The 26,748-nt window shown below is 36.0% G+C and overlaps 2 protein-coding genes across 4 annotated transcripts; both read right to left on the reverse strand.

Moving 5' to 3' along the window:
• Positions 1 to 1,239: 1,239 nt before the first annotated feature.
• dusp13a (dual specificity phosphatase 13a) lies at positions 1,240 to 26,655 on the reverse strand. 3 transcript variants are annotated; one of them, XM_056471552.1, is made up of 7 exons: positions 26,101 to 26,655; positions 22,197 to 22,325; positions 21,895 to 22,112; positions 18,830 to 19,046; positions 17,921 to 18,058; positions 2,072 to 2,289; positions 1,240 to 1,881 (listed from the first exon to the last, which is right to left on the reverse strand). In XM_056471552.1, coding segments are annotated over exons 1-7 (1,110 nt in total). In that variant the 5' UTR covers positions 26,103 to 26,655; the 3' UTR covers positions 1,240 to 1,693. The 3 variants fall into 3 exon arrangements, with proteins under 3 accessions (XP_056327527.1, XP_056327525.1, XP_056327526.1); XM_056471550.1 differs by lacking the exons at positions 1,240 to 1,881; positions 2,072 to 2,289 and adding exons at positions 8,917 to 9,005; positions 14,083 to 14,228 and having other exon boundaries at positions 26,101 to 26,654; XM_056471551.1 differs by lacking the exons at positions 1,240 to 1,881; positions 2,072 to 2,289 and adding exons at positions 14,089 to 14,228; positions 15,735 to 15,811 and having other exon boundaries at positions 26,101 to 26,654.
• On the reverse strand, positions 3,544 to 8,540 carry LOC130240126 (uncharacterized). Its single transcript, XM_056471547.1, has 4 exons — positions 8,031 to 8,540; positions 7,778 to 7,936; positions 7,217 to 7,312; positions 3,544 to 4,651 (listed from the first exon to the last, which is right to left on the reverse strand). Exons 1-4 carry the CDS (start codon positions 8,538 to 8,540, stop codon positions 4,328 to 4,330), a joined length of 1,089 nt encoding a protein of 362 aa, XP_056327522.1. The 3' UTR covers positions 3,544 to 4,327.
• Positions 26,656 to 26,748: the final 93 nt, after the last annotated feature.

A 26,748-nucleotide genomic window follows, 5' to 3' on the forward strand; every position in this document is an offset into this window, starting at 1 on the left:
CAGTGCATTGACATCCATCAGCCTTTCATTGAGCAGAGCAAAGACGATTGACGTTGAGACGGTTGACAAGATGACGACAGAGACAGCATAATAAGCACTTAGAGAAGAAAAACTCAGCGTAATTTCAAACTACAGCAAATCATTATATAACAGGTAAGTGACATTCTAAGCCAATCTCTCTCTTTTGTATGTTGAAATGCTTTATTTATATCATAGTAATCTGGTAGTGTTTGCTTTGCTTTGGCTTTTTCGAGGTTAATTATTGTGATCTCCTGATTGCAAAAGAGAAATACTGGGAAATCTCTGTAGACTGATGGCATTTTATGCTGTTCAGCTGTATAATCTTAAAATTTGAGCAAAATAACCTGTTTTGTCATCACTTTAGATATTACACTAGAGAATCCTTCAAATACCTGCTATGAAGTAATGTTTGTGAAGTAGCAAAGGTTTCTGCGGTTCTGACGTCAGCTGCAGATGTGAAGGAATGGCAGAAAAAAGTAGTTTCTTATACAAAATGACTTTTGAAGCTCTTTGATTTATTTTTTTTTATGTACATGATTATGATGTCAAACTGTTGTATAACCGCAATATCACACTTGTAGCAGTGCAATGTGGCTGTATATCGTTAATGGTGGGACACTAAGGTACTCGACCTGTGGCCTTGAGCCAACGCACGCCTTCCACCATTGTTGATTTATAGCCACATTGCATTGCTATGAGTGTGATATTGCTCATATACCATTGAATTATTTGCCCCCCTGTTTATTTTTTTCCCCAATTTTTGTTTAACGGAGACAAGATTTTCTCAACACATTTCTAAACTTAATAGTTTTAATAACTCATCTCTAATAACTGATTTATTTTATCTTTGCCATGATGACAGTAAATAATATTTGACTAGATATTTTTCAAGACATTTCTATACAGCTTGAAGTGACATTTAAAGGCTTAACTAGGTTAATTAGGTTAACTAGGCAGGTTAGGGTAATTAGGCAAGTTATTGTATAATGATGGTTTATTCTGTAGACTATCGAAAAAAATATACCTTAAAGGGGCTAATAATTTTGACCTTAAAATGTTTTTTTAAAAAAATTAAATTGCTTTTATTCTAGCTGAAATAAAACAAGTAAGACTTTCTCCAGAAGAAAAAATATTATCAGACATACTGTGAAAATTCCCTTGCTCTGTTAAGCAACATTTGGTAAATATTTAAAAAAAATATCTTTTTTTATACACCTTTATTTATTTGTGTGCCAAAAATGATGCCTTCTAGAGGTCAAATTCACATACTGAGCCTTTAAGTTTTGCACAGTGAAAGAAACACTGAATTTGGTTACATGCCAAAACAAATGTTCAAATAGAGTATATACACCTCTAATAACTCCATTACTCATTTTGTAGTATAATAAGAGATACTTACATTACTCGATTTGGAGGTTTGGAATATGCAAACTCACAGCAATTCATAACTTTTTGATTTAGAGGCTAATTGTAATTTGTGAGATCTCATTTTTAAATTTTAGTATGATTCAATGAGAGGTGGGGTTTGGTGGCGTGAAGATCATCCATTCGTACAATTCAATTTGTTTGAATTTGTAAAAAATTGCCACTTTTCTGACAATACATAAAATAGTTACGTGTCCTCATGAGAGACATAGAACAACATGATGGTGTATAAAATGATGACTGATGTTCATCTCCTCAAATGTTTGTCCAGAGCTCTGAGCTGCTCTAGAAAGCCTGTGTTGGGACAGATATCTCTGTTCAGTCTGACAGCGATGATGGCGTCTATAAGCGTCAGGTTTTCACACATCATGAGGAAAGCCAGGACCAAAGCTCCAGGGCGACTGACTCCCATTGCGCAGTGGACCAGCACTTTACCTGCAGCACAGATAACTTAATCCACATCTCTGACATTGGCTTGAATTTACATATTTCACTTATTAAAAACGACTGTATCGCCCGCTGCCTCTGCACCGCTCCATTTATTCTTTTGCTCTGCAGCTTATTCTAGTTTTTGTACAATCGCTGACAAAATTAGTCAGCAAAAGGTCAAAGAAGTCAGACTTGCCATTTGGAGTGAGAGCGGCTTTAATGAAGGATGCAGTGGAGCTGAAATACTGGCTCAAATCAAACTGTGGGTGATCTGCAGCCTCGACTCCACAGTAACTGATACTCATGTCTGAGTAGAACTGAGCGCCTGTGTTGATGCGATGCGCTCCATCGGCACAGTTTACAACATGAGTGATTCCCAGCCTGGCGAGGAGTGCTTTATCACGAGCAGTTGACCTGAAATGAGCAGCTGTTTAACATACGGCTACATCATTTACATGCATAGATTAGGTACGGATAATGAGAAGCTTTGGATTTGGTTACACTAAAAAAGAAAGCTGTTTTGCAGTGATGCCATAAAAGCTCTTCAGTGAACTGATTTTAAAAGGTAAATTCACCCAAAAATGAAAATTCTGTTTTTATTTGATCACCATCATCTCAATCCAAACCACTAATATCTTTGTTCATCTTCAGAACACAAATTAAGTTATTTTAGATGAAATCTGAGAGCGTTCTCATCCTCCATAGACAGTAACTGCCCTGATACATTCACAGCGCAGAAAAGGAACTAAAAACATTGTCAGAACATTTCATGTGACTTCAGTGGTTCAACTGAAATCTCCAAGAACACTTTTGTGCACCATAAAACTCTAAAAGCAACTTTGTTCGCCAGTGTCTTCTGCATCAGATAAGGGCTTCTGTTAACTACAGGCAATATGACCCTAATGCCAATAAATCTTACTTCTTGTAGTAAACACACCCTGACGATGGAAAAGAAGACAAAGGTGAATATTTTTTTTATTTTTTATTTCTTTTCTGGACCATTGCTGTCCATGGAGGATGAGGGAGCTCTCTTATTCCATCTAAAATATCTCAATTTGTGTTCAGAAGATGAATTCCAATAAGAAAAGAAAGCATTACTTTTTGTAACATATTTTTCACTGTAAAGTACCTTTTGTAGAATTAAATGGTGCTATGGATATTAATTTGTAGAACAATAATTTGTGGAGCCAATGATGCCAATAAACAGCCTTAATTTTTAAAGGGTTCATTAATGGCTTTATTTATATATATACACTGTAAAAAAAAAAAAGTTGAGTTAACTTAAAATTTTAAAGCAACCGGCTGCAAAGAAATTTTGAGTTTACTCAACTTCAGTGGTTGAAGTTGTGCCAAAATATTTTTTTAAGTTGACTGAAATGGCTGGTTTAAGTCAAGACTACTTTCAAGCCTAAGTTCACCTAACTTGTCATTTTGAGTTTGCTTAAAATTAAATAGAGGTTGAGTAAACTGTAATAAATGAGTAGGCACAACTTAACAGAAGTTCAGTTAACTCAAAATAGTGCAGCTGGTTGGCTTACATTTTTAAGTTGGTTGAATCTTTTAATTTATAATTACATGTAAATCTGCACTTCTCAAACAGATTTCTGTATTCTGTTCTCTCTGAGAATAAAATGAAGAGATTACAAAACACACTATACAAACACAATATCAAAGGAATAAAAATATTTATTAACAATTTCGCAAACAGCTTTCTGTCAAAATTAAATGTACTGCAGTTCAGAAAAGAAAAAGAGGCAAAGAAGTTTAATCCTCAGATCATGTAATGCCTTTTAAGTGCTTGAGTAAAACAAAAAATATTTAAAGTGCTAGCTCTGTCAACATGTTTGTTTAAAGTGCAAGAGTAACTAGTATTGTCACTATATTTCAGTACCAATTGGTGTGTTCACGTGCTCAACAGAAATAACTGTGATTGGACGTGAAGGTCATCAGTTCACTGAACTCACCGCTGTTTACAGAGTGCAAACACAGATACACAGACACTGAAGCATTTCACTATGATCAGAGTGTTACGCTGATGAATCAACTGATCAACATGGCTTTGAAATGCTCCAGTGTATGTGTGTGCGCACTCTGGAACATAAGTGAAGAGCAGTAAACTGATGAACTTGTCAGCCAATCACAGTCATTTTTGTTGAGCACATGAACACAACAGCCAAATGATCAATTAACAGGAAATGGATGTTTTTTAAAATTTGAAAATGTAAAATTAAAAAAAAAAAAGGAAAGAAATTTAAGCATAGTGACAACACTAAAATTAACACAATTTCAGTGTACAAACAAATCTTTGAACATTCAACAATTACAACATCCAAAAACCCCCTAAGTTTTTAACTTTACATTTAAATAATGTTAACTTTTTAAGATACCCTAGATCAGCAGCTGATCAAACAAGAACAAAGCAGTGCTTTTTTTGCATTATTGATATGAATAGTTACTTCAGCTTTAACATTTTGTTTTTGAAAGACTGGACTCTGGCTGAGCACTGAGGGTCAAGGCCAATAAACACTTTCTGAATAGTTTCAAAAGTGTATTTCAGTTCTTTGGGGTAGTTCATATTGAGGGAATAAATCAAACCAAAGAGGAGAACGACAGCTGTCGGAAGATCTTGCACATTGTCCAGCACGATTTGCTCTTCCATAACCACAGATAGGCACCTTACATTTGGGTTGGAGTGGACAGTGGCAACATCATCTTCAATGATGCTAAGGATGCCCATCTCCATCCCTTTTGTGCAAGTATCTTCTGGCTCTGTGTCCTGCAGTCAAAAGAAACATAAAAACAGGATGGAAAAACAACTTTTACTACAGACTCACAAACATCTACACAAACAAAAAGCAAGGTAAAAAGCAAAAGTAAAGCAACTTCATTTGAAAACTAAAGGTAGCAATGTCAATAAAACAGCTAAACAGTTATTTATATACCTTCCATTTATAAAGCTTTTCTGATAGCACTTTTTAATAACTACACACTATGAATCATTTATTAAGCATAAACCAATAGTCAATTCATTATTTGTTAAGCATTAACCCTAGATTAATAGATGTTAGTAAGAGGTTTATAAATACAGCTACACATAAGCACATATATAATATGCTTAAATGTATCATTAGCAAAGCATTAAATGTACAATTTTCATTACTAAAAGAAGTATTGCATTATTTACAAACCAGTTATTTAAGCATAGTTGGAGTTTTTTAGAGAATGTGTAAGTAAATGATTGATAACCTATTCAAATCAACATTTATATATCTTATTTTTCAGGCATATAGTAAGCTACTTTACATGTTTATAAATGCTTTATTAAATCAAATTCATCCAGTTTTGTGACCTAATATATACAGTGAGGACTATTTATGCTTAGTAAATTTATTATAAATAACAATTAAAGGCTCACTTATATTCAAAATAGGAACATTTATTAATTTCTATTAATTTCAAGCTGTATCAATGAAACTATCAAATGAAAAATAAATCATTGCAATCTTACCTAAAATAAAATTACTGTACAGTTTAAACTTCGCTAAATAACATTGAAATGTATCAAAATATATTGTTGTTGTTTTATCCAGTTTATGTTATTCATTTTATCTTTAAATAAGATTGCAAAGATGTACTATTCATTTGACACTAAGCCTTTCATTTTCATCCATAAGGGATTTGCAAAGCATAAACAGTCCTAAACTTAGGTTACAAAAGTGGATGGAGTTAAGTTAATAAAGCATTTGTCAGCAAACAAAGCAATTATTACTATATGCCTGAATAATAAGATATATGAATGTTAATTTGAATAGTTTATTAATCATTTACTTACACATTTTAAATCTTTAAAAAAAACACGACTACTATTAAATAACTGGTTTGTAAGTAATGCAATACTTACTTTAGTAATAAAAAATGAGTCATTAACAAAGTATGAAAACAAACATTAAGCACATTATACATGTGCTTATAAGTTAAGAACACAGCATTGGTAGCTGTAGTTATAAACTGTTTAGTAACTTCTGTTAATGTAGAGTTAATACTTAAATAATGAATTAACTAATTGCTAATGCTTAATAAATTATTCATAGTGTGTAGTTATTATAATGTTGCCAATTTTTAATTTAATGTAAATGTAGTAAAAAGTAAATGTAGTTTCTTTGAATTTCAAAAAATTTTTGTAAATATAGTTAGAAAAATCGATTTAAAAATAGTAAAATCTGAATTTATGACATATTCGCATAAATATACTTTCGGGAAAAAAATTCTACCATTTTTGTGTATTAAAAAAAAAAGTAAATTATATAATTACTAATAGTAGCTCCTACCTTGCTGATTTAGAGCAAAATCTTACAAGTAGTGGGCCAGTCAGTCCTAAATTTAGTCCTAAATTCACAAGTGTTATAGTGCTAAAACTAGCTCCTAAATCAGTGAAACATTAGAAGTCCTGAAGAATCTTAAATTGGCTGTCATCAGCAACCTTCCTAGAAACAGAAACATTTTAGAAACGTTTAATGATAACGTGCTTTTAAAGGGTATCACCTTAATCACAAGGATATTATGACTGTTGTTAAACTTAAAGTAAATAGGAATGACCCAATAATAAAAGCCTAGTTTTTTTATGTCAACAGCCTTACTATCAGCCGTGATTTTTGAACTCAGTTAGTTAAAATACTGTTTATATGCATATCCACAAATCGTTTAAGAAGAGCTGACAATTATCTAAATATTCTTGTTTAATTGGAGATTTTATTATTATTTTTTTAATCTTTATTTAAATGTTTAAATCAAAATAAAACTTTTATTATTTCTCTAGTGATATAATATATTATATATTACAGAATTATTAATTATATTGCAGAGCAGGGCGATGTGGTGGCACAGTGGTTAGCACGTTCGCCTCACAGCAAGAAGGTCGCTGGTTCGAGCCTCGGCTGGGTAAGTTGGTGTGTCTGTGTGGAGTTTGCATGTTCTCCCCGTGTTGGTGTGGGTTTCCTCCGGGTGCTCCGGTTTCCCCCACAGTCCAAAGACATGTGGTACAGGTGAATTGGGTATGCTAAAATTGACCGTAGTGAATGAGTGTGTGTGGATGTTTCCCAGTGATGGGTTGCGGCTGGAAGGCAACAGGCATTATGACAAATTTATGGTTTGATCTTAGTGACATAAATTTTCTCTTTATTACTCCTGATGTTTCACTGATCTAGGAGCTAGTTTATTGCTAAAAGTCTTTGTGAAATACGCTTAGATCAAAACTTTAGGAGTCCTAAATCTAGGACTGATACTCGCATTACTTCCTCAGCTATAGGTATATATGCTGATAACAAACTCATCACACACTTACCAGACAAGTCTTCAGGAGCTTTTCTGACTTTTCCCTCATGAACAAAGGTAGACCTTTCAGAGCTGTAGCCTTCCTTTGAGCAAGCACATTAGACGTCTGAAAGATAGCAAACAAAAATATAGGTTATCAGCTATTCTCACATTCAACCAAATGCTTGGACTAAATGCACAGGTGGCACAACTTTACCATTAAAGTGCATTTATAATGGTCATTCACAGATTACATTTTTTTTACCAATCAGACGATTCCCAACAATTTTAGTTTATAAAAATGTAATTTACTTTGAAATTATTGTTGCAGCACCTGTTTTCACTCCCTGGTCAGCCGGACTCAGTCGAGGTTGTTCTATTAAAGACTATGTGATGAAAAGGTAGCATCCTTTACAGTGGTAAAAACAGTGCTACAAATTTTTTTTTTTTAAAAACAATCTGTTTTGTATCTTCAAAGATTAATTGCCTGCATGAATACCAACATTGCACACACAAAAAGATTCCATAAAATTCCATAAAGTTTAATATGCCCCCCTTTAACCAGTAATATGATTAAATGCTAAATAATTACTTGATTGTCCAGTTGGTCCAGAAGGGTCCTCATTTCCTCTCCATATTGCCCACCACGTGATCGATACAACTTGATCATTGGTAAAGCGTATTCATCCAAAGAAGAGAAGAAGGTACTCTTGAGGTTGGTTTGAGTAATCCTGTAAAACTCAGCATAGACCTGAAAAGAGACCATAAAAACAAAATGATTATTATGAATTTTGTACAAGGGTTATACATTTTGAAATAAAAAAAAATCTCAAACACAAACTTGCCTGATCTTCCAGAAACAATGCAGGCCACTGTTTTAGGACATCAGATACAGGAGGTTCTTCTTCAACAATCTCCTTCCTTCTCAAAGAGAAAGTCAGGTCCATTTTGGAGTCAATACTTGCCCTGCTGAAATTTTTCTTCTTCATTTCTTCTTTCAGAGCATCTTTTTCCATCTCTAGAGAATGAACCGTCTGTCCTACTGGGTTGTCTGGGAGGAAGTTAACCTCACATCTCCTTGCTTTTTTCAAATGTCTACAATCCTCATTCATTCTTTTTTTATGATTTACAGCGACCTCAGAGCAACCCGCCAATCGTAGTTTCTGACGGTAGTTCCCAACCTTGTATTTTATGCTCATGGTCCAGCTGTGATGACCTGTTCCTGAGCCTGGGTCCTTCAGACATGGATGCTTTTCAATCAGTGCGACAGACACAGTCTCGAGCTCTTGATTGTTTGGATAAGCTTTGTAGGAAAATACTGCCTGAGCTATGCCATCCAGGATGTCCATTTTCATTTCTCTTGATATTGTCAGCAGTGTCCCATCTTCTTTAAATTTTGCATTTCCATTTTCAAGGCGCAACTCAACATCATAAGAGAACTTGGGAAGCGGAAAAGGAGAAGGCCACTGAGAACTTTCACACCTTCTGGGACTCACAAAAGTGGAACTATGTTGCGAGTTATCGAATTGTGAGGATGTGCTGGCAGTGTCCAAAGAAGAAATTGAGACATCTAATTCTAAATCTTCGGGTACTTTGTGAAGTATTTTCAGCACAACTCTGTCTGGCGGAAGTTCTTTTATTTCGGTCAAGTTACAGAGTTCATTTCCGAACTCGGGATCCTCAAACTGAATCAAAAAATCATCCTTAATTCCAAGCTGTTCCTGAAGAATTCCTTTCAAGTGTTCAACTGAAGTGAGACTTTCGAAAATTTCCAGCCTCCTAATATTATCAGGCGCTAACACAACACGAACCAGCATGTTCTGCAAAACACCAACACCATAAAATAAACAAGTAAAGAATTTGCTAAGTCTAAAACAACATCCCAAAGACCAGACAATAACCTTGTATATTGACATAAAATTTTGGATCTAATGGAAATGGTAATGTTATGGACTACCTTATCTTAAATTATAATAAATCTTCAATGATAAATACTTGGTTTCTTTTTTGAAAAAAAAAAAACAATGCCAATTTTTAGTAGTGGGATACAGATTCAGTATTCAGTATAATGCACACAGTGTGGCTAGCTGATGAAAAATTAATTAATGGAGAAGGAATCTCTTGAGAGCAACCATGTTTCTTCCCTGAACTGTATAAGATATGAGAGGATGAGGATCATCAAGGTCTTCTGGCTCAAGAATTTCAACTGCACTTGTTTCAGAAACCTCATAACACCTAAAGTGTTCAATGTACCACGAAGAAAGCTTTTTGCAGAGGAAAGTTGCCTTGTTACTATTCACGAGTACATGGAGTATTCTGAAAAAATCAGGCAAGCCACTGCATTGACCAGAGGGCAAAATCATACCTTCACTGTAGTGAATTCCATGCAAATGCACATCAGATGCAATTGACACAAACTCGTTCTGTGGGTATTTCTTTTCAACTGCAGTCTTCTGTAGTTCTTCTAACATACATGGTCTTAAAGTTTTAACCTTTTGCACTGACAAAGGTGATGAAAAGAGACTTGGGCCACTGAGATAATGTGCCATCATAAGCTGGTGCTTTGCTGCCAAAGTGAGTGGAATATTTTTGAAATTGTGGACATCACGCACTACACCTTTAAAATAGCTGTGTTTTGCCTCAAATCGGATTGTCCAGAATTCAACTAAAGGCCCAAAACAGCGAATAAGGTGCGGATAGTGTTCCACATAGTGGTGTTTGGGCCGCAATTTTAGATTTGGGAAAGTATCCTGAAGTAGTTGTCTGTGTTCTACAATTTTTCGTTCTAAAAAACATAGTGTTGTTTCTGAGAACGTGACTGACATGATCAACTCCACTATCTCTCTCAAGTCCATCAGAATTTCCCAAGCAGGCTCAGAACTGGGCACAAGATTACCAATCATTAAAGGTAATAAGCGCAGTAATGCCCAATTTTCGTGCCCATTCCCACCAATGGTTTTCTTTGAAAAACTGGACTGGGAAATTATCTGGGGTCTGTTTACTCTGTCTGTGTGTTTGTAAGGAAAGGACTTAATACACTTGTTTAGAGTAAGAAGAGTAAAATGTCCTTTAGTGATGAGTTCTTTCAAGCAAACTGATAATTCAAATGGAACAATTCCTTCCAAAGTGTCATGAAGAACATCTGGTGGAAACCCAGTTATTGGGTGAAAGAAAGAAAGGTGCTTACTGAGAACTAGGCTTGTGCCGGTATTCGGTAATGCGATAAATCACGGTAATGAATATGCACGATATTGTTATCGCGGGCACTTCAAAATACCGTGAAAAATAATAGATCCGAATTTATATTCTTAGAACGCGCCTTAGCTTATTTTCCATCAACCGCTTGAAGAAACACTGCGTATATGCTGCGCAGAACTGATGCGCACTCTGATGTAAACAATCCCCGCATGTAGAAGCCCTGTGTGCGCAGTGCGCGCCGCCGCTGCCACCGCACTATAATCCTCACACGCAGGCCATCTGGCAGACTGGGCACTTTCCCGGTGGGCCGACGTACTTTTTGGGCCGGGCTGATCATCGTCTTATGATCTGATCGGCCCATAAAAGGCTTAGCAGCCTATCGTTTTTTTCTGCCTTATTGATTGACGCTGCTGTGATCTGTGACTCTCTGAAAGAAAATGCTTTTTTTCCCAGACAGACAGACCGGGCCGGCCCATGTGACACCCTGCAGCCCATTGGCTCTTTTCGGTATTGACATTGGGCTGGCCCAATCACAAACTCCTATTTTGGACTCCGTGTGAGCGTGCGTCGTCTGTGTGTATTTGTCAAAATAGTCGAGAGTCAGAGAGAAGAAACGCAAGGGAGGCGCAGAGAAATCGCGGGAAATACACCGGCGTTTCATTTAGCGATTCTGAAAAGTTCTCTGTTCATTCTAGTACACGGCTAAAAACGCAAATCACGTGACCACACACTCTCTGCCCAGAGCTGCAGCCACTAGTTCAGCGGGTAAGCATAAACCCCAGGTCAGAGTATAGTGCATGTCAGACAGTTCATCTGCTGGGTGATCTCATCTCACTATAGTTGTTAAACGTGATATTGAATTCATCTCGTTGTCTCTATCTAACAATTCTTATGTCTTTTGAATCACTTGTTCTCAGTTAACTGTTTTGGCTGAGTGCAAAGCTAATATATTAATTTATGTAACCACATACACTGATTCTGCACATTGACTGATTGCTAACCTTTATCGTTTAAATTTAATGTACGTTATACTGTAATAATGGCCATTATTGGTTATTAAAACTGATATTCTGCAAAAGAGACAGGGTAAAGTTCATTCTTTTCAATGGAAATGAAAGGAGACAGTTATATTTAAGCCCTGTTTTGTTATAAATATGCAGTGTGAAGATGATGCTCATAAAAATATGCAGCTACACGAGGCTGTTTGGTGTCTGTTAATCATAATATCAAAATGAAACAAATTTGACTTATATTATGTTTTGTATGTATATTATGTATGTGTATTGTTTAGATAGTGAAACAGCAAGCAGGATGAGGTGAAAGGTTAAAATGTAACACTGTTCCCTTTGAAGATTTACCCATGCATTAGCAGGCAGTTTTTGTTATGTTTATTATTGAATATTGGCTGAGTGAATAGTGTATTGAATAAGCTAAATTGGCTGTAGTGTATGAGTGTGTGTGAATGAGTGTGTATGGGTGGTTTCCAATATTGGGTTGTGGCTGGAAAGGCATCTGCTGCATAAAACATGCTGGAATAGTTGGCAGTTCATTCCACTGTGGCAACCCCTGATAAATAAGGGACTTATGCGAAGAAAAATAATTGAATGAATAGTGTATTTTTTTAGAACTCAACAAATATCTTTATGGACAGCATACAGAAATTAAATTGAGATTAAAGTTTGTATTTATTTATTTATTTCATATATATGGCTTTTGTGTTTTATAGAATATGAGTTGATAAAAATATTGGACGTGCATAGATAGATAGCATTTTGATTGAATTTAGTGGGCCGCTCTGGCCCAAAATGCCAGGGCCGATTTTTTTGCCCCAGTCCAGCCCTGCTCACACGAAGAAGAAGCATGGCGGAAGGAGGAACGCTGCCGACAATTTATCCCCCTTCAAAAAGGTTAAAGTCAGAAGTTTGGAAATATTTTGGGTTCCAAAAAAAATGCAGGGAGATTACGAAGACGGTTTCCCTTTTGCACATTCACTTTGATATAATTGCTCAAGTTTACTTTTATATTGTGTATTGTTTTATTTATATTTATTTGTATTTAAATGTTTGAAGTACTTTTAGTTAATTAAAAAGGTATTAAAGTTTTGTTATTGAAGTTTTTTGTGTTTTTTTACCTGTTTCTCTAGTAAAATTACAATATTGTGATAATACCGTATACCGTGATAAAAGCTCAATCAATTAATCGCAGCATGAAAATGTGATACCGGCACATGCCTACTGAGAACGCATTCTTTTTTCACACCCAGTCTGCTCTGAAGCTCATGGTGGTCTCTTAGTTCATTTGTAATGGAGTTGTGCTGTTCAACTGTTCGAAGCTGAAAAGAACTAGCATGTTGTGTCTGTATGTCATTTTTGCTGATCTGGCAAAATCTGCATAGATTTTCAGCCTGAAAGCTTTCCTGAAAACCGGCAAGACTGTGAGCCCCTAGATTGTCAGCACATACACAATACACTGTTCCTTTGAGGCGTGCATTAAGTGCTTTAACAAACACACCTTGCTGCTCCAGCTCTTTCATGTCTTTTAGCAGTGGATCAAAATATTTGTCATACCCAAATTGTTTTACATCACTGCTTTTTCCAAGTAGAGCAAGTTGTATTGTGGGAAGTGTAGAGCGGAATTTGGCAGGTAAATTGAAGAGCACCCAATATACAGCTGTGATCTTGTGAATCTTTTTTGAGGTGCCCAGTGGATTGCATACTTCAAAGTCATCAATGTAAATACCAACTGAAATGCAATCACTTTGTACTCCTAAAAGTTGGTTTTCTTTGTGATACTGCCCACTGCGAGTTGATGTGTACTGTTCTTGTAGGGCTTCCTCAACAAAAACTGCTCTTTCCAGTACATCTGGTCTGTTAAGCAACACTTCAAGAACTCTCAACACAGGGACATACACAAAAGTATTTTGGTGTAATCGATCATATCGGTACTCCACGGGATCAATTACTTGAAAATGCTCTTTAAAAAAAGCATTGCGTCTATATTCTGTTGAGAGAGTGCCCTTTTTTTCAGTGGCTGTTAAAATGGGATTTGTTTTAACCACATCTGCTGATATCTGTTCAGCAAGCTCCTCTGCCAATGACTCATCAATGTGGCCTTCATATTTTCTTAAAATGTCTCTGATAGATTGTTTTGCTGTATACTTAGACAATGAAACAATATCACTCACCCAACTTAGTATTTCTTGTGTTGAATTTTTTGAAACGTGCAAAATGGTCTGCATATAAAGGATCAATGCTGCAAGTTTGTGTTCTAGACCTTTATATTCAACAGGCTCTGAATAAGAGTTTGTTTCATGTTCAGAAGGAATTGCAGGAACAGTGTTAGCTGTAACATTGGACTGCAGATTCTGTGGATCTCTTGACTCATCCAACTCTGCCTCTTCATCGCTTTCCAAATTATCTGCTTGTAATGTAACAGAAGAGCTAAAATCTTCAAAACCACGAGATTTATGCTTGCGAGATATGTGACTACTAAAAGTTGTAAGGACATTAGTCGTCAACTCACAATTTTTAAAAGGACATTTGACTGTGTCATGATTCCTCAAATGGTTTCTGATATGGTTTAAAAACTGAGATGGCTGACAAATATCTTTGAAACTACATAACTCACATGAAAAATTTAAATTCTCAGTAACTGCAGCAGGCGGTTTGTGTGCTCTTGTCAAATGTGATTTTAACGCACCTACAGTCTTGAAAGTGCAGATGCAGTCAGTAAACAAACAAGGCTGCTGCCAGGATCGTCCTTGATAGTGCTGTAGTCTGTAGTGTTTCAGGAGAACTTCACGGCTACTGTGGACAAATTTGCAAAACTTGCACTGCATTCCAAACCTATGAAAAGTACAAAAAAAAAGTAACATTGCAGGTCAAATTGTTTTTATTAACTTAACTGATCTTGTTTAAATCATAATATGAATAAATATTGCACACATAAAACGATATGATTTAATTAACACACACATGCATGTTACTTAACTAGTTAACTGATGTTAAGGTATGCCAAACAAATAATTATAAAAACCATAAGCTCTTGAAATACTATAGACCATTTTGAGGGATGTAAACAAAAACAACAGTCCCAAGGTATTTTCTGTTTTACATTTTGAATTTCTATAGCTCCGGAGAATCCAAAAAATTCCATATATTGATAAATAACATTATGATAGCTGTTTTACAATAAGTTATGATTGAATTGCCTCTTGTTACAGTTATGGAATAGTTTGATAACAAGCAGGAATTGTTCATGGGCCAATGACATCACCATATTGAAATGATCTATACACTACTAGTGACTGTATATTTGAAGATAGAGGTAAAGTTGGTTTTATATTCGCATATTCATTCATTTAGAAGTCTCTATATTTTTTACCATGTTACTTTGATTATTCGATCTGAATTAGCATGCAAGTTTGACTTCTAAACAACATTAACTATCTAATTCACTGTGAACAATGTTGTACTTTGATAGTCATTTGCTGCTAATATGATTTCCCTATTTAGAATTTGCAAAGAATACTTTGCTGAAATTATATTATTAAAGAGAATGTCTGAATATCCGAATATAAAACCAACTTTACCTCTATTATTTGAAGTGGTACACCATTTGAAGTGGTTAACTTTACCGCGAGCTTTCCTACGACAGACACAACAGGGTTAGGAATACAGTTGTGCCCGCTCAATTATTTCTTTAGGGATACTACATTTTACTTTGCAATAACGTACTGGATGAAAATTAAATGTGTTAACGTTACTTAACCAGCCGCGGATGGCAGATGGCATTGAAAAATCTGCGAGTTCAACAGGCTAAAAAGTAACTTTAACAACGTCTGCAAAGAGATGGATTAATAAACTATTTACAAAATGTTATTCATCATAAGGCGCATCATTGCATATACAGGACAAACTGCAAGCCGTATGAATATAATATGCTTCTTTAATCTCATAAATACTGGACGATTCAGCATTATAGGCCTACTTAAAAGTCTGGCGATATCAAAAATGATTTTCAAAACATACGAACGTTAATGCACTACCTTATTTACGAAGCATAACATACTTAAATACACTTAATTTTCCAAACGTGAACACTTCTCGTTTCTCTATTAACGTGGCCGCTGCATATTTCGCTACAGCCCCCTTCCAGTTTAACAAGAGAATTAACGTTAAACAGTCTTTCAAATGAAGCAAACTTCACAGATCGCTAAAAAACAACCCGAGCTTGTCAGAAATTATCCCCACACGACGTAAATAAGTTTTTAGGAGGGAGGGATGACATTTTACTTTAAATTTGCATGATTTTTAGGTTAATTTCGAAAATAAAGCTTAAACAAAGCTTACCTGAATCATGCGATGGCAGTTGCTGCTGATGAGACGACACGGGACACCTCGTGCAAAATGCCGCGAAGACTGACAGACTGCGCATGCGCAAAGGCAGGAAGTAAACACTCCAAAGAAGAACTCAAAATTTAAAGTCTCCTCAACTTAAGTATTTATTTTCATTGAACAAACCAGTTCTGAACATTCAGTTAAATCGTTTTTAAAAGTAAACTCAACTCTGAGCTCAAAATATGTTCACCCAACTTACAATTTTAAATTGAGTTAACAATTTGTAAGTTGGATTTTTTACAGTGTATATATATATATATATATATATATATATATATATATATATATTTATATATATTCTAAACATAAAAATTTTAATAACTCATTTCTAATAACTGATTTATTCTATCTTTGCCATGATGACAGTAAATAATATTTTACTAGATATTTTTCAAGATACTTCTAAACAGCTTAAAGTGACATTTAAAGGCTTAACTAGGTTAATTAGGTTAACTAGGCAGGTTAGGGTATTTAGGCAAGTTATGGTTTGTTCTTTAGACTGTCAAAAAAAAGACATACTGTGAAAATTTCATTGCTCTGTTAAACATCGTTTAGTAAATAATTAAAAAAGAAAAAAAATTCAAAGGGGGGCTAATAATTCTGACTTCAACTGTATATATGATTTTATATATATATATATATATATATATATATATATATATATATATATATATATATATATATATATATATATATCTTTTTTTATTTTTCCTAATAAACCTTCCCCTTAAATATGTTTGTTATTCTTTGCGATTCTTTGTGTTTATTCTTTATCTTTATTAGATATCCTTTAGTTTTTCAGTGGGTGGGTGTGTAGAATCATGCACAGATTTTATATAGCAGCGATGTGAATTTTCAATATTGTTTTTTGTATTTTTGCTGTTTTCTCAACTTCTAAAGCAAAAGTTTTAAACTCATAAGGCATTACTTTGTTTTATATCAGCAAAAAACTAACAGGAAGGTAAATTACTGTTAGTATTTTGAAGTATTAGCAGTTTATAGGAAGGCATTGAGGCTCTTGTTGATCATAAAGACTGAAATATTCTTTTTTTTTTTTTTAAATATTCTGACATTGTCAGCCAATTTGGGAAATATTTAGAAAAATAAAAAAAAATTCAAAGGGGGGGCTAATAATTCTGACTTTATATATATATATATATATATATATATATATATATATATATATATATATATATATATATATATATATATATATATATATATATATATATATATATATATATACACAGTTGAGAGACTGAATTTGAATTTGATTAACCAACAGTTTCTCGTATTAAAAATTATATAAGTTATATAAGTTAAAAAGGGCAGCTGTGATCACTGCTTTAAATAAATATATTTAAATATATTATTTTTAAATGTCTGGGTATAAAACAAAAACTTTTTTCCCTTTTGAACACAATATTTTTTTTTTTGAGAAACATGTCAAATATTTTGTAACAGAAAACATGTCAGGATAAATAATTCAAATGAATCATTGATTCCACGATGAATCATTGATTGATTTCATTACAATTTAAAATGGCATCTCGGATATCTTTTCTGCTGAAGAAACTGTTGATAACAAAAAACTTAAAACAAAACGTAAAAAAAAAAACCTTACAAATACCGTAGAAACGGTATAGCAGAAAATGCTGGCGGTTTTAATACCTTGACTCAAACCACAGTAATCGGTCATCATCCCATGCCTACTTTCAGATTCATTATAGTCTGCACAGCATCATGTTTTACTTCATTTCTGAAAATCCTGTGTTGAATTGTGCCTTGTTTGTTAATGTGTCCAAAGTAAAATTAAGTAAAGATCTTACTGACATGTCTGGAACTTTCTGCATAGACCTTTGTATGTCTCGCTCTTTTTTTTTCTTACATGTGTGAATTTGTGGACATAGCTAAACAAGAAGTAAAGACCATATATTATATGGCTGTTATTTTGGTTTTTATCTGTTATTTTAGACCAATGAGAAATCGTTGAAATCGTTGAACATTCAACTTAAATGACATTTTTACAGTACAGTGACCTCTTATATGTCATCAAAGGCATTTACTGTAGATTTCTCAGTTAATAACCCTTTTAAGAGTGTAGTTGGTCATTCATCTCAGGACGGTTCAGTACTTACTCATCTCCGATGTACAGGCCAGGCCAGATAAAACTGACAGGTCCAAAAGGCTTTCTGTTTGACAGCAGCAGACCCCGCAGATCAGATATAGATGGTGTCACATACACTGCCTGCAGTGGTTTGTCTTTAGGAGCATTTCTGTAAACAAAAGTGAAACGAAATCTTAGATATAGACTCTAATTCTGTGTGCCTGCTTACAGTACAATGATCAATGCATATTTTGACGGAACAGTTAGTATTTACACATATTTGACCTTTCTGCTTTTGTAATCACAGACTCCAGTGGGAAATTAGGTGAAAATTAATGGTTGTCCTGATTCAAAGCAAAACACCACATAATTCCTGAGCTACTGTGTAATTTATTTTAGAGCAGCAAGAAAAGAAACTTTTTTTTGCTCTGGAAATTCTCATCTCATTCTTGTTTGGTCATCGTAAATGTCCAAGAGTCACAACAACACCAATTGATTTGAGCAGAAATATGTTAGAGCATGTGATACCCATTAGAAACTCACTACAGGGGATCAACCCTTAAGACCTGTAGCCATGCATGGCTCTTCCACCTTCCCATGATAAACAGCAAGCCACAACCGTTTCATTTTACTCCAGTAAAAAAAACCAAACATACTTGCTGGCTCATTTTGAGACAAGTTCAAAGTATGTCTCATCTGGAAGAAATTTAAAAACCTGCCATTTATTTTGCGACCCAGCTGCCCTTTTAAGGTTATTTACTATTTATGGGGAAACCCTTCAATTTTGCTTTCTGATATCCACTTTGCCATTGCGACACAATAAATATTAGCAAGTAATGTCTGGCCCAGTGGAACTGGGACAAAACCATGAGGGAGAAGGCCCTTTAGGGACGTGCTCTTGAAATGGGATTCATCACATTGTTACCAAGTTTTCAGTTACAATTTGTAAGCTTCCAGTTTTTTCTTCCTCTCTCGGACGAGTCTCATGTCAAGATGTCGGAGCTGGTTAAGAAAGCCAGGGTTAGGGCAGATGTCCCTGTGTTCCCGTACAGCTTTAATGGCCTCCATTAGAGTAAGATCCTCACAGATCATGAGGAAGGCCAACACCAGAGTGGCAGAGCGGCTCACTCCCATCAGACAGTGGACAAACACCCTTCCTGAAGAGCAAAACACAACCAACAAACTACTTTTACAATTCAAATAAAAAGAAAATAATACTTAATTTTTCAATTGAAACTTTAAAATCTTTTGTTTTGAATAAGTAATTGGGTTTACATTTCAATTTTACAATGTAAGACTATTGTTTAAGATAATCTCAGATTTGACCAATACAGGCTCTATGTTTAAGATGTTGGTTTTGATACATTTTGAACTCCAATGTTTGGTGAACCACTCATGAGCAATGTCTAATTATATTATATAATGAAAAGGTCAAATTTGTAATGTATAAAAGATATCTGTGCACCTTTTGGCTGTGTTCACTTTTACTTTGCATTGTTTTGACCAGCAAGTGCATACTCTGAATCAATACCCTATGTGAGTAAACATGCAAAGCAGCTCAACTGCCCAGCAAACAATTTTGTGCTTAATAGACGTTTAAACAGCTTGGCTAAAACAAGGATAAATTTGGGTTGTCAGTGAAAATCTAATAGAGATCTAAGAAAAGCCCAAGACTAGTCGTCAAATAGACAGATTAGACGTACTTTTTATGTGTAGTCATTCATTTCTGTTTATTTGATGACGAGTCTAGTTTTGACCTATTCTTAGATAGCCCAAATTTAGCCTTGTTTTAACCAAAACGACTATGTTTAGATGTCTATTTTTTTTTAAATGCTTGATAGGTGTTTTCAACATTCAAAATAAGCAGAAATCTTTCTTGAGTAGCAAAGCAGCATATTAGAATGATTTCTGAAGGATCACGGCACTGAAGAATGATGTTTTGAGTTGCAGGAATACATATTTTAAAGTCAATTTACGTAGAAACAGTTGATTTAAACATATAATATGTGACAATATTAGCAATTGGTGTATTTTGATCAAATAAATGCAGAATTGGTAAGCAGAAGAGACTTTCAAAAACGTAACAATCCTAATGTTTTCAAACTGTTTTGTGTACAGTGCATCCGGAAAATCTTTATAGCGCTTCACTTTTTTCACTTTTTTTTTTTTTTGTTGTTACAGCCTTTTTCCAAAAATGATTACATTTTTTCATTTCCTCAAAATTCTACACACAATACCCCATAATGACAATGTGAAAAAAAAAAGATTTTTTGAAATGGTAGCAAATTTATTAAAAATAAAACACCTGAAAAATCACCTGTAGATAAGTATTCACAGCCTTCGCCGTGAAGCTCTAAAATGAGCGCAGGTACATTCTGTTTCCACTGATCATTCATGTTTCAGCAGCTTAATTGGAGTTCACCTGTGGTAAATTCAGTTGATTGGAAGTGATTTGAAAAGGCATACATCTGTCTATATAAAGTCCCAGGGTTGACAGTGCATGTCAAAGCACAAACCAAGCATGAAGACAAAGGAATTGTCTGTAGACCTCGAGGCACAAGGCTGGGGAAGGTTACAGAAAAATTTCTGCTACACTGAAAATTCCAATGAGCACAGTGGCCTCCGTCATCCGTAAGTAGAAGATGTTTGGAACCATCAGGACTCTTCCTAGAGCTGCCCGGCCATCTAAGCTGAGTGATTGGGGGAGAAGGGCCTCAGTCAGGGAGGTGATCAATAACCAGAGGGTCACTCTGTCTTAGCTCGAGCGTTCTTCTGTGGAGAGAGGAGAACCTTACAGAAGGACAACCATCTGTGCAGCAATCCACCAATCAGGCCTGTATGGTAGAGGGGCCAGACGGATGCCACTCCCCGCCTGGAATGTCCCAAAAGGCATCGGAAGGACTCTCAGACCATAAGAAACAAAATTCTTTGGTCTGATGAGACTAAAATTGAACTCTTTGAAGTGAATGCCAGGTGTTAGGTCTGGAGAAAACCAGGCACTGCTTATCACCAGGCTAATACCATCTCTACAGTGAAGCATGGTGGTGGCAGCATCATGCTGTGGGGATGTTTTTTAGCAGCAGGAACTGGAAGACTAGTCAGGATAGAGGGAAAGATGGATGCAGCAATGTACAGAGACAACCTGCTTCAGAGTGCTCTTGACCTCAGACTGGGGTGACAGTTCATCTTCCAGCAGGACAGTGACCCGAAGCACACCGCCAAAATACCAATGGAGTGGCTACACAACAACTTGGTGAATGTCCTTGAGTAGCCCAGCCAGAGCCCAGACATAAATTCTATTGAACATCTATGCAAGAGATCTGAAAATGGCTGTACACCGCCGCTTCCAATCCAAATTGATAGAACTTGAGAGGTACTGCAAAGAGCAATGGGCAAAAATTCCCACAGACAGGTGTGCCAAGCTTGTGGCATTATAATCAAAGACTTGAGGCTGTAATTGCTGCAAAAGGTGCATCAACAAAGTATAGAGCAAAGGATTTGAATACTTATGTACAGGTGATTTTTCAGGTTTTTTATTTGTAATAAATTTGCAACAATTTCAAAAAATCTTTTTTCACATTGTCATTATGGGTTATTGTGTGTTGAACTTTGAGGAAATAAATGAATTTAATCCATTTTGGAATAAGGCTGTAACATAAAGAAATTTGGAAAAAGTAAAACACTATGAATACGTTCCGGATGCACTGTATGTATGCCTAGCATACGGTTGAATCATGTATGTATGTTTCAACCCTGGCAATTTCAGAGGCCGTTATGCTTGTTGACAAATTTTACACATTCAGTCTAAAGACTTTTGACCCTGATCACATTCTACATAAAAGAACATTCTGCTGTGTAAGAGATGCAATGGCAAAGAGGAGAATTAACCACAAGGCAAAGGTACAGTTTATATATATACTGTAATTTAGACCTGCCAGTGGTATAGCAATACAAAAACACTACATCAAGAATGTTCACAGGGCTGTTTCCTCCAATTTAACTCACCATTTTTTGACAGTGCAGCTCTTATGAACCTTGCTGTTGCATAGAAAAACACACTTATGGCAAAGTCAAAGGAATCATCAGCTTCCACTCCGTAGTAATCTATATTCATGTCTCTGTAAAAGCGGGGTCCAGTGTTGACATGAGGCGGTCCACTGGCAGCATTCACAATGTGTGTGATCCCCATATTATACAGCATTGGCTTGTCTCGCGCCGCAACTCTGAGAAAACAAAAACACTAAGAACATCTGTAGATCTGTACATTTTCATTCAATTTCCATTTGAGGAGAAAATATAATACATACTCATTGCCAATGTACACATTAGGCCACACGTGGTTGACATGTCCAGTGGGGCGTCTGTCAGCCAACAGGAAGTTCTGCAGTTCAGCAACGGATGGGATTTCATAGGCACACAGCTCCTTGAGAGACATCCTAGCCCAAAAGACATTTTTAATTTCACAATTACAGTAATGTCTGGGATATTATCATCATGCTAATAGTCTTAGAGTGACCAGACGTCCCTTTTTTCCCAGGACAGGCCCGTATATCAGCTCTATTTTTGTGTCCTGACTTGGTTTTAACCATTTTCCTCAGGAAAGCCTTCCAGTATCCAAAAACTAAATTAAATATTACTTGAACGGGAAATAATAATTAGTTAAGGTGTACTAATTAGCTTCTCTTGGGGGCGATTTTGAGAAAGTTTGGAGTAGAGTTTCTATTTTATGCAGATGATAGTCAAATCTACCTGCCGAGTATAAAAAGGCAGCTCTTTTTTACTTACTGTCTTGCTTTGACAAGGTCAAACTCTCAATTACTCTAAGACTGTGATTATAATTTAGGCCCATCTGATAAAGCTGAGTCTAATAATTCCTTCCAGGGCAATTTGTGTGTTTTTAATTCAAGTCGTGTACATGTGTCTTGGTGTCCTTATTGATCGTTGTTGCCCCGAGTTTCCTTCTTTGCTTACTCTGCAACAGTAACACTTGTCTGAAACGTCACAGAAGACAGTTATCCACTCTTTCAGAACTCTGCGATAAAATTTCTGCACTCAAGTTTAACAAATGTTCCTACATCAACCCCATTCTACATGCCCTCCATTAGCTCTCAGTCCTCTTCGGTTCAGGATTGAGTTAAAAATTATTTTATTTGTGTTCAAATGTTTACACAATCGTGCTCCAAAATCTGATCTTCTTTATCCATATAACCTTCTTAGAAGTTTACAATCTTGTAATCTTAACCTATTGATAATGTCTTGTTTGATCTGTTGATTTTCATATTTAATTTGTCTGGCCATGCTATATAAATAAAGTAGTGTCTTTTGGTGAATTTAAAGGCATTATAAAAACAGTGGTATTTGGAAGCATGGGATTGTTTTTGTTGAGAGGACTGATAAAATGTTATGTGGTGTTGTGTATTTTAAAGCTGTTTTACTGTATGGCTGTTACCTTGGCCAGGTCTCTCTTGTAAAAGAGATTTTAAATCTTAACGGGACTTCCTGGTTAAATTATAGTATAATAAATGATTAAAATCTATTGAGCAGCATATTGTTATTTCTATTTCTGGATTTTATATTCTTAATTTCTCTTAATCAGTGGTGTAAAGTAACAAATCCTAAATACTCAAACTACAGTAATTGAGGAGTTTTTCTCAGAAATTTTAATTTACCAAGTAGAATTAAAAATGTGTACTTTTACTTTCCCTTGAGTACATTTTTAGTGCTTTATCTGTACTTTTACTACACTACTTGCCTTCAACCTCCTGTCACTACTTCTTATTTTTTCTTGTCTACGGGGATTAGAAAAATCAGTCCTGTGATTCCTGTCCAATCAAACCGCACATAGAAAGTAAATCGCATCATGATGAACAACCTCAAGACATGGGTGATTTATAATAGCAGAAAACTGCTTGGAAACATTAAAAGTGTCCAAGATGTCCAAAATCTTTACACACATTGACCCAGAGACTGTTTAAATGCATGTCACTGATGAGAAGATGACAGATGTTTACTGTATGATGATCAAAATAGCCTTAAACACCCAGCAGGGTGGGGTGGGGTGGGGTGGGGTGGGGGCGTTGCATTTTGTTTGGAAATTAAAATCGGAAATTAAAATGACATCAGAACTCAACGTCAGGGCGATGTCAATGTCCAACGTCCAACCTAAAACCAACCAAATATCAACGTCTAATGATGTTACACCTTGACGCTGTGTGGACGTTACCACTATGATGTCTATCAGACGTTGGATTTTGGTTGCCATAACTGACGAATAAATGTCAGTTTTTGATGTCAATATGATTTAAGATGTTGGATTTTGGTCACTTTCCAACACAACCTAAAATCAACATCAAAGTCATTTGATGTTGTTATTGGTGATCAAAATAACGTTGTCCTTAGACACCGACTAGACATTGAATTTTGGTTACCTGACGTCACGACCTAAATCTAACCTAATATTAATGTCTTATGATGTTGTGTGCCTGCTGGACAATAACTAAATGCACTACAGAATGTTACGGTTACACGCATTCACAAATTACATGTAAATGTATCAGTTTTTTATAGCATAAAACTCTTTACTCACTACTCTTGAGTTCTTTTGAAAGGGCTTCTTTTTACTTATACGTTGAGTAATACTGATTTCAAAAATAAAATAAAATTTACTTCAGTATGACTTTTCAGTACTCCTTACACCACTGCTCTCAATGTACAGCACTTTGGTCAGTCCTTCTGCTGTTTTAAAAGTGCTTAAAAAATGTATGCGAAACAAATGTCATTAACAAATGTGTAGCCAACGTTGTTGTTATTCAGACATGAAGTCATATGAGTGACTAATGTCATAGTTAAGGTTTGCTATTTATTAGTACATGCCATACCTTATCATTAGTTCATTCATCCATTCATTTTGCTTCAGCTTAATCCCTTTATTCATTAGGGGTCGCCACAGCGGAATGAACCGCCAACTTATCCAGCATATGTTTTACACAGTGGATGCCCTTCCAGCTGTAACCCATTCAACCTCATTCACACACACACTATGGCCAATTTAGTTTATTCAATTCACCTGTACCGCGTGTCTTTGGACTGTGGGGAAAACCGGAGCACTCGGAGGAAACCCACGCGAACACGGGGAGAACATGCAAACTCCACACAGAAATGCCAACTGACCAAGCCGGGGCTCGAACCAGCAGCCTACTTTCTGTGAGGTGACAAAATACCTACCAACATTTGTCTCTGAAAATCCGGAAGACTGTGGGTGTTCGGGGGTGAGGTGTCTGAATAACACTGTTGAGAACCAGGTTAGTAACTGTACTGTAGTGTTAACTGTAGCCTTCTATGGAGCGGGTTTTGAGCGGCCGCTTACTATACCAAAGTTGGCGACCAGGGGGGTGTTACAGACTGTACCAACAGGCTGAGGACCTGGGTGGGGGTAAAAAAATAAAATGGGAGAGTGGCGGGAGATGAGACTGAAATATGGGTGACCCAGGGGAGTGTTGGCAGGTACAGGTGAAAGTGCTAACCACTGAGCCAAAATGCCGCCCCATCATTAGTTCATATTAAAGTAATTTTAATTTAGCTAAATGATTATTCATGTAGACTTATTGTAAACTGCTACTGAATATGTTCACTGCTGTGTATATATTAATTTATTTTACTTAACTAGTTGTTGTTGTTGATGTCTTATTTATTGAACGGTGTTTACTGTGTTTGAATAAATCTGTCATGAAGACAATTATTTATGATAGATAGCCACAAAAGATTTAATGTGTGTAGTGGGTGGTGTTGTTGCTATCCATCCCTTATAACACTCTGAGAAAGAAAATCCGCTCACTCTAAATAGGCCTGACATGCAGTTTAGATGCATTCTCCATTTCTCTTTATTTGCAACAGCCCATCAAACTAGCTGAGCCCACCTGAGACCATTGCTGGTGAAATCTTTTTGTTGCTAAGAGGCAGAGAGCGCACCGACACTCCACTTCAGCTCTTAACATCATTAAAATGAATACCGAGGGCTTTTTATGGAATATCATTCCACTTAGGATTCCTTGACTGTTGTGGCGAATGTGTTTACAGCTCAGGTGTGGGAAAGAAAGCGCACCATGCCAGAACCACGAGCGATTAGGTTAGCCAGCTCTCCAAAAAACACCCCAATGTTACTTTCTAAAAGCCTTTAAGAAAAAGAATTCTCGCCTCCTTTTGTGAACTTACATTTTGCAGCCGGTGGCCCTTTTCTTCCTCTCGTTCTCAGATTGCCTGCTCTTCTCTCCTTGGTCAGGGACGTTGTCGACAGCCAGTCCACAGATATGTCTCTGGAGGCTGTTGCTTTTTTTAAATGGTGTATAATTATAAACCTCCCTGGATACAAAGAGCTCTTCCAGGTTTTAGTGGGCAGTCAGTCAGGTTTGCTTTTAGAAGACTGTCTTTCCCTCGACAATGATCTTCTGAGCAGCATGTTCTGCACATATTGTGTGTATCTTGGCTAGACTCCCGATATTGTAAATCAGGCTCGCAGTGCAGACGAAGGTAAAGGTGGGTCATCAGCGGCTTTCATTGCACACATACATCTTTATCATGAGTCACTGTACAGGGAAATACAGTACACATCATCTCACGAGGTCTCGCCAGCTGCTAGGTTAAACACTCTTGAAATCCAGATGTTCCTTTCATTCGCCTGGAGGGCCAGTCTTTGATAAATGGTGAGATCTTTGCACATGCAAGTGCAGTGACACGTTGGGCAATTGGAGCGTGTCTGATGCTCTTCTCGAAGATAGGCTGTCTTCTTTGCACTCCAGCTGAAACTGTTTAGCTAGTGCTCAAAGCTTCAGTAAATTAGGCTCTATGTGTAAAACAGGCAAA

Source organism: Danio aesculapii, chromosome 13 (assembly GCF_903798145.1).
Source record: "Danio aesculapii chromosome 13, fDanAes4.1, whole genome shotgun sequence".
Classification (NCBI taxonomy): Eukaryota; Metazoa; Chordata; class Actinopteri; order Cypriniformes; family Danionidae; genus Danio; species Danio aesculapii.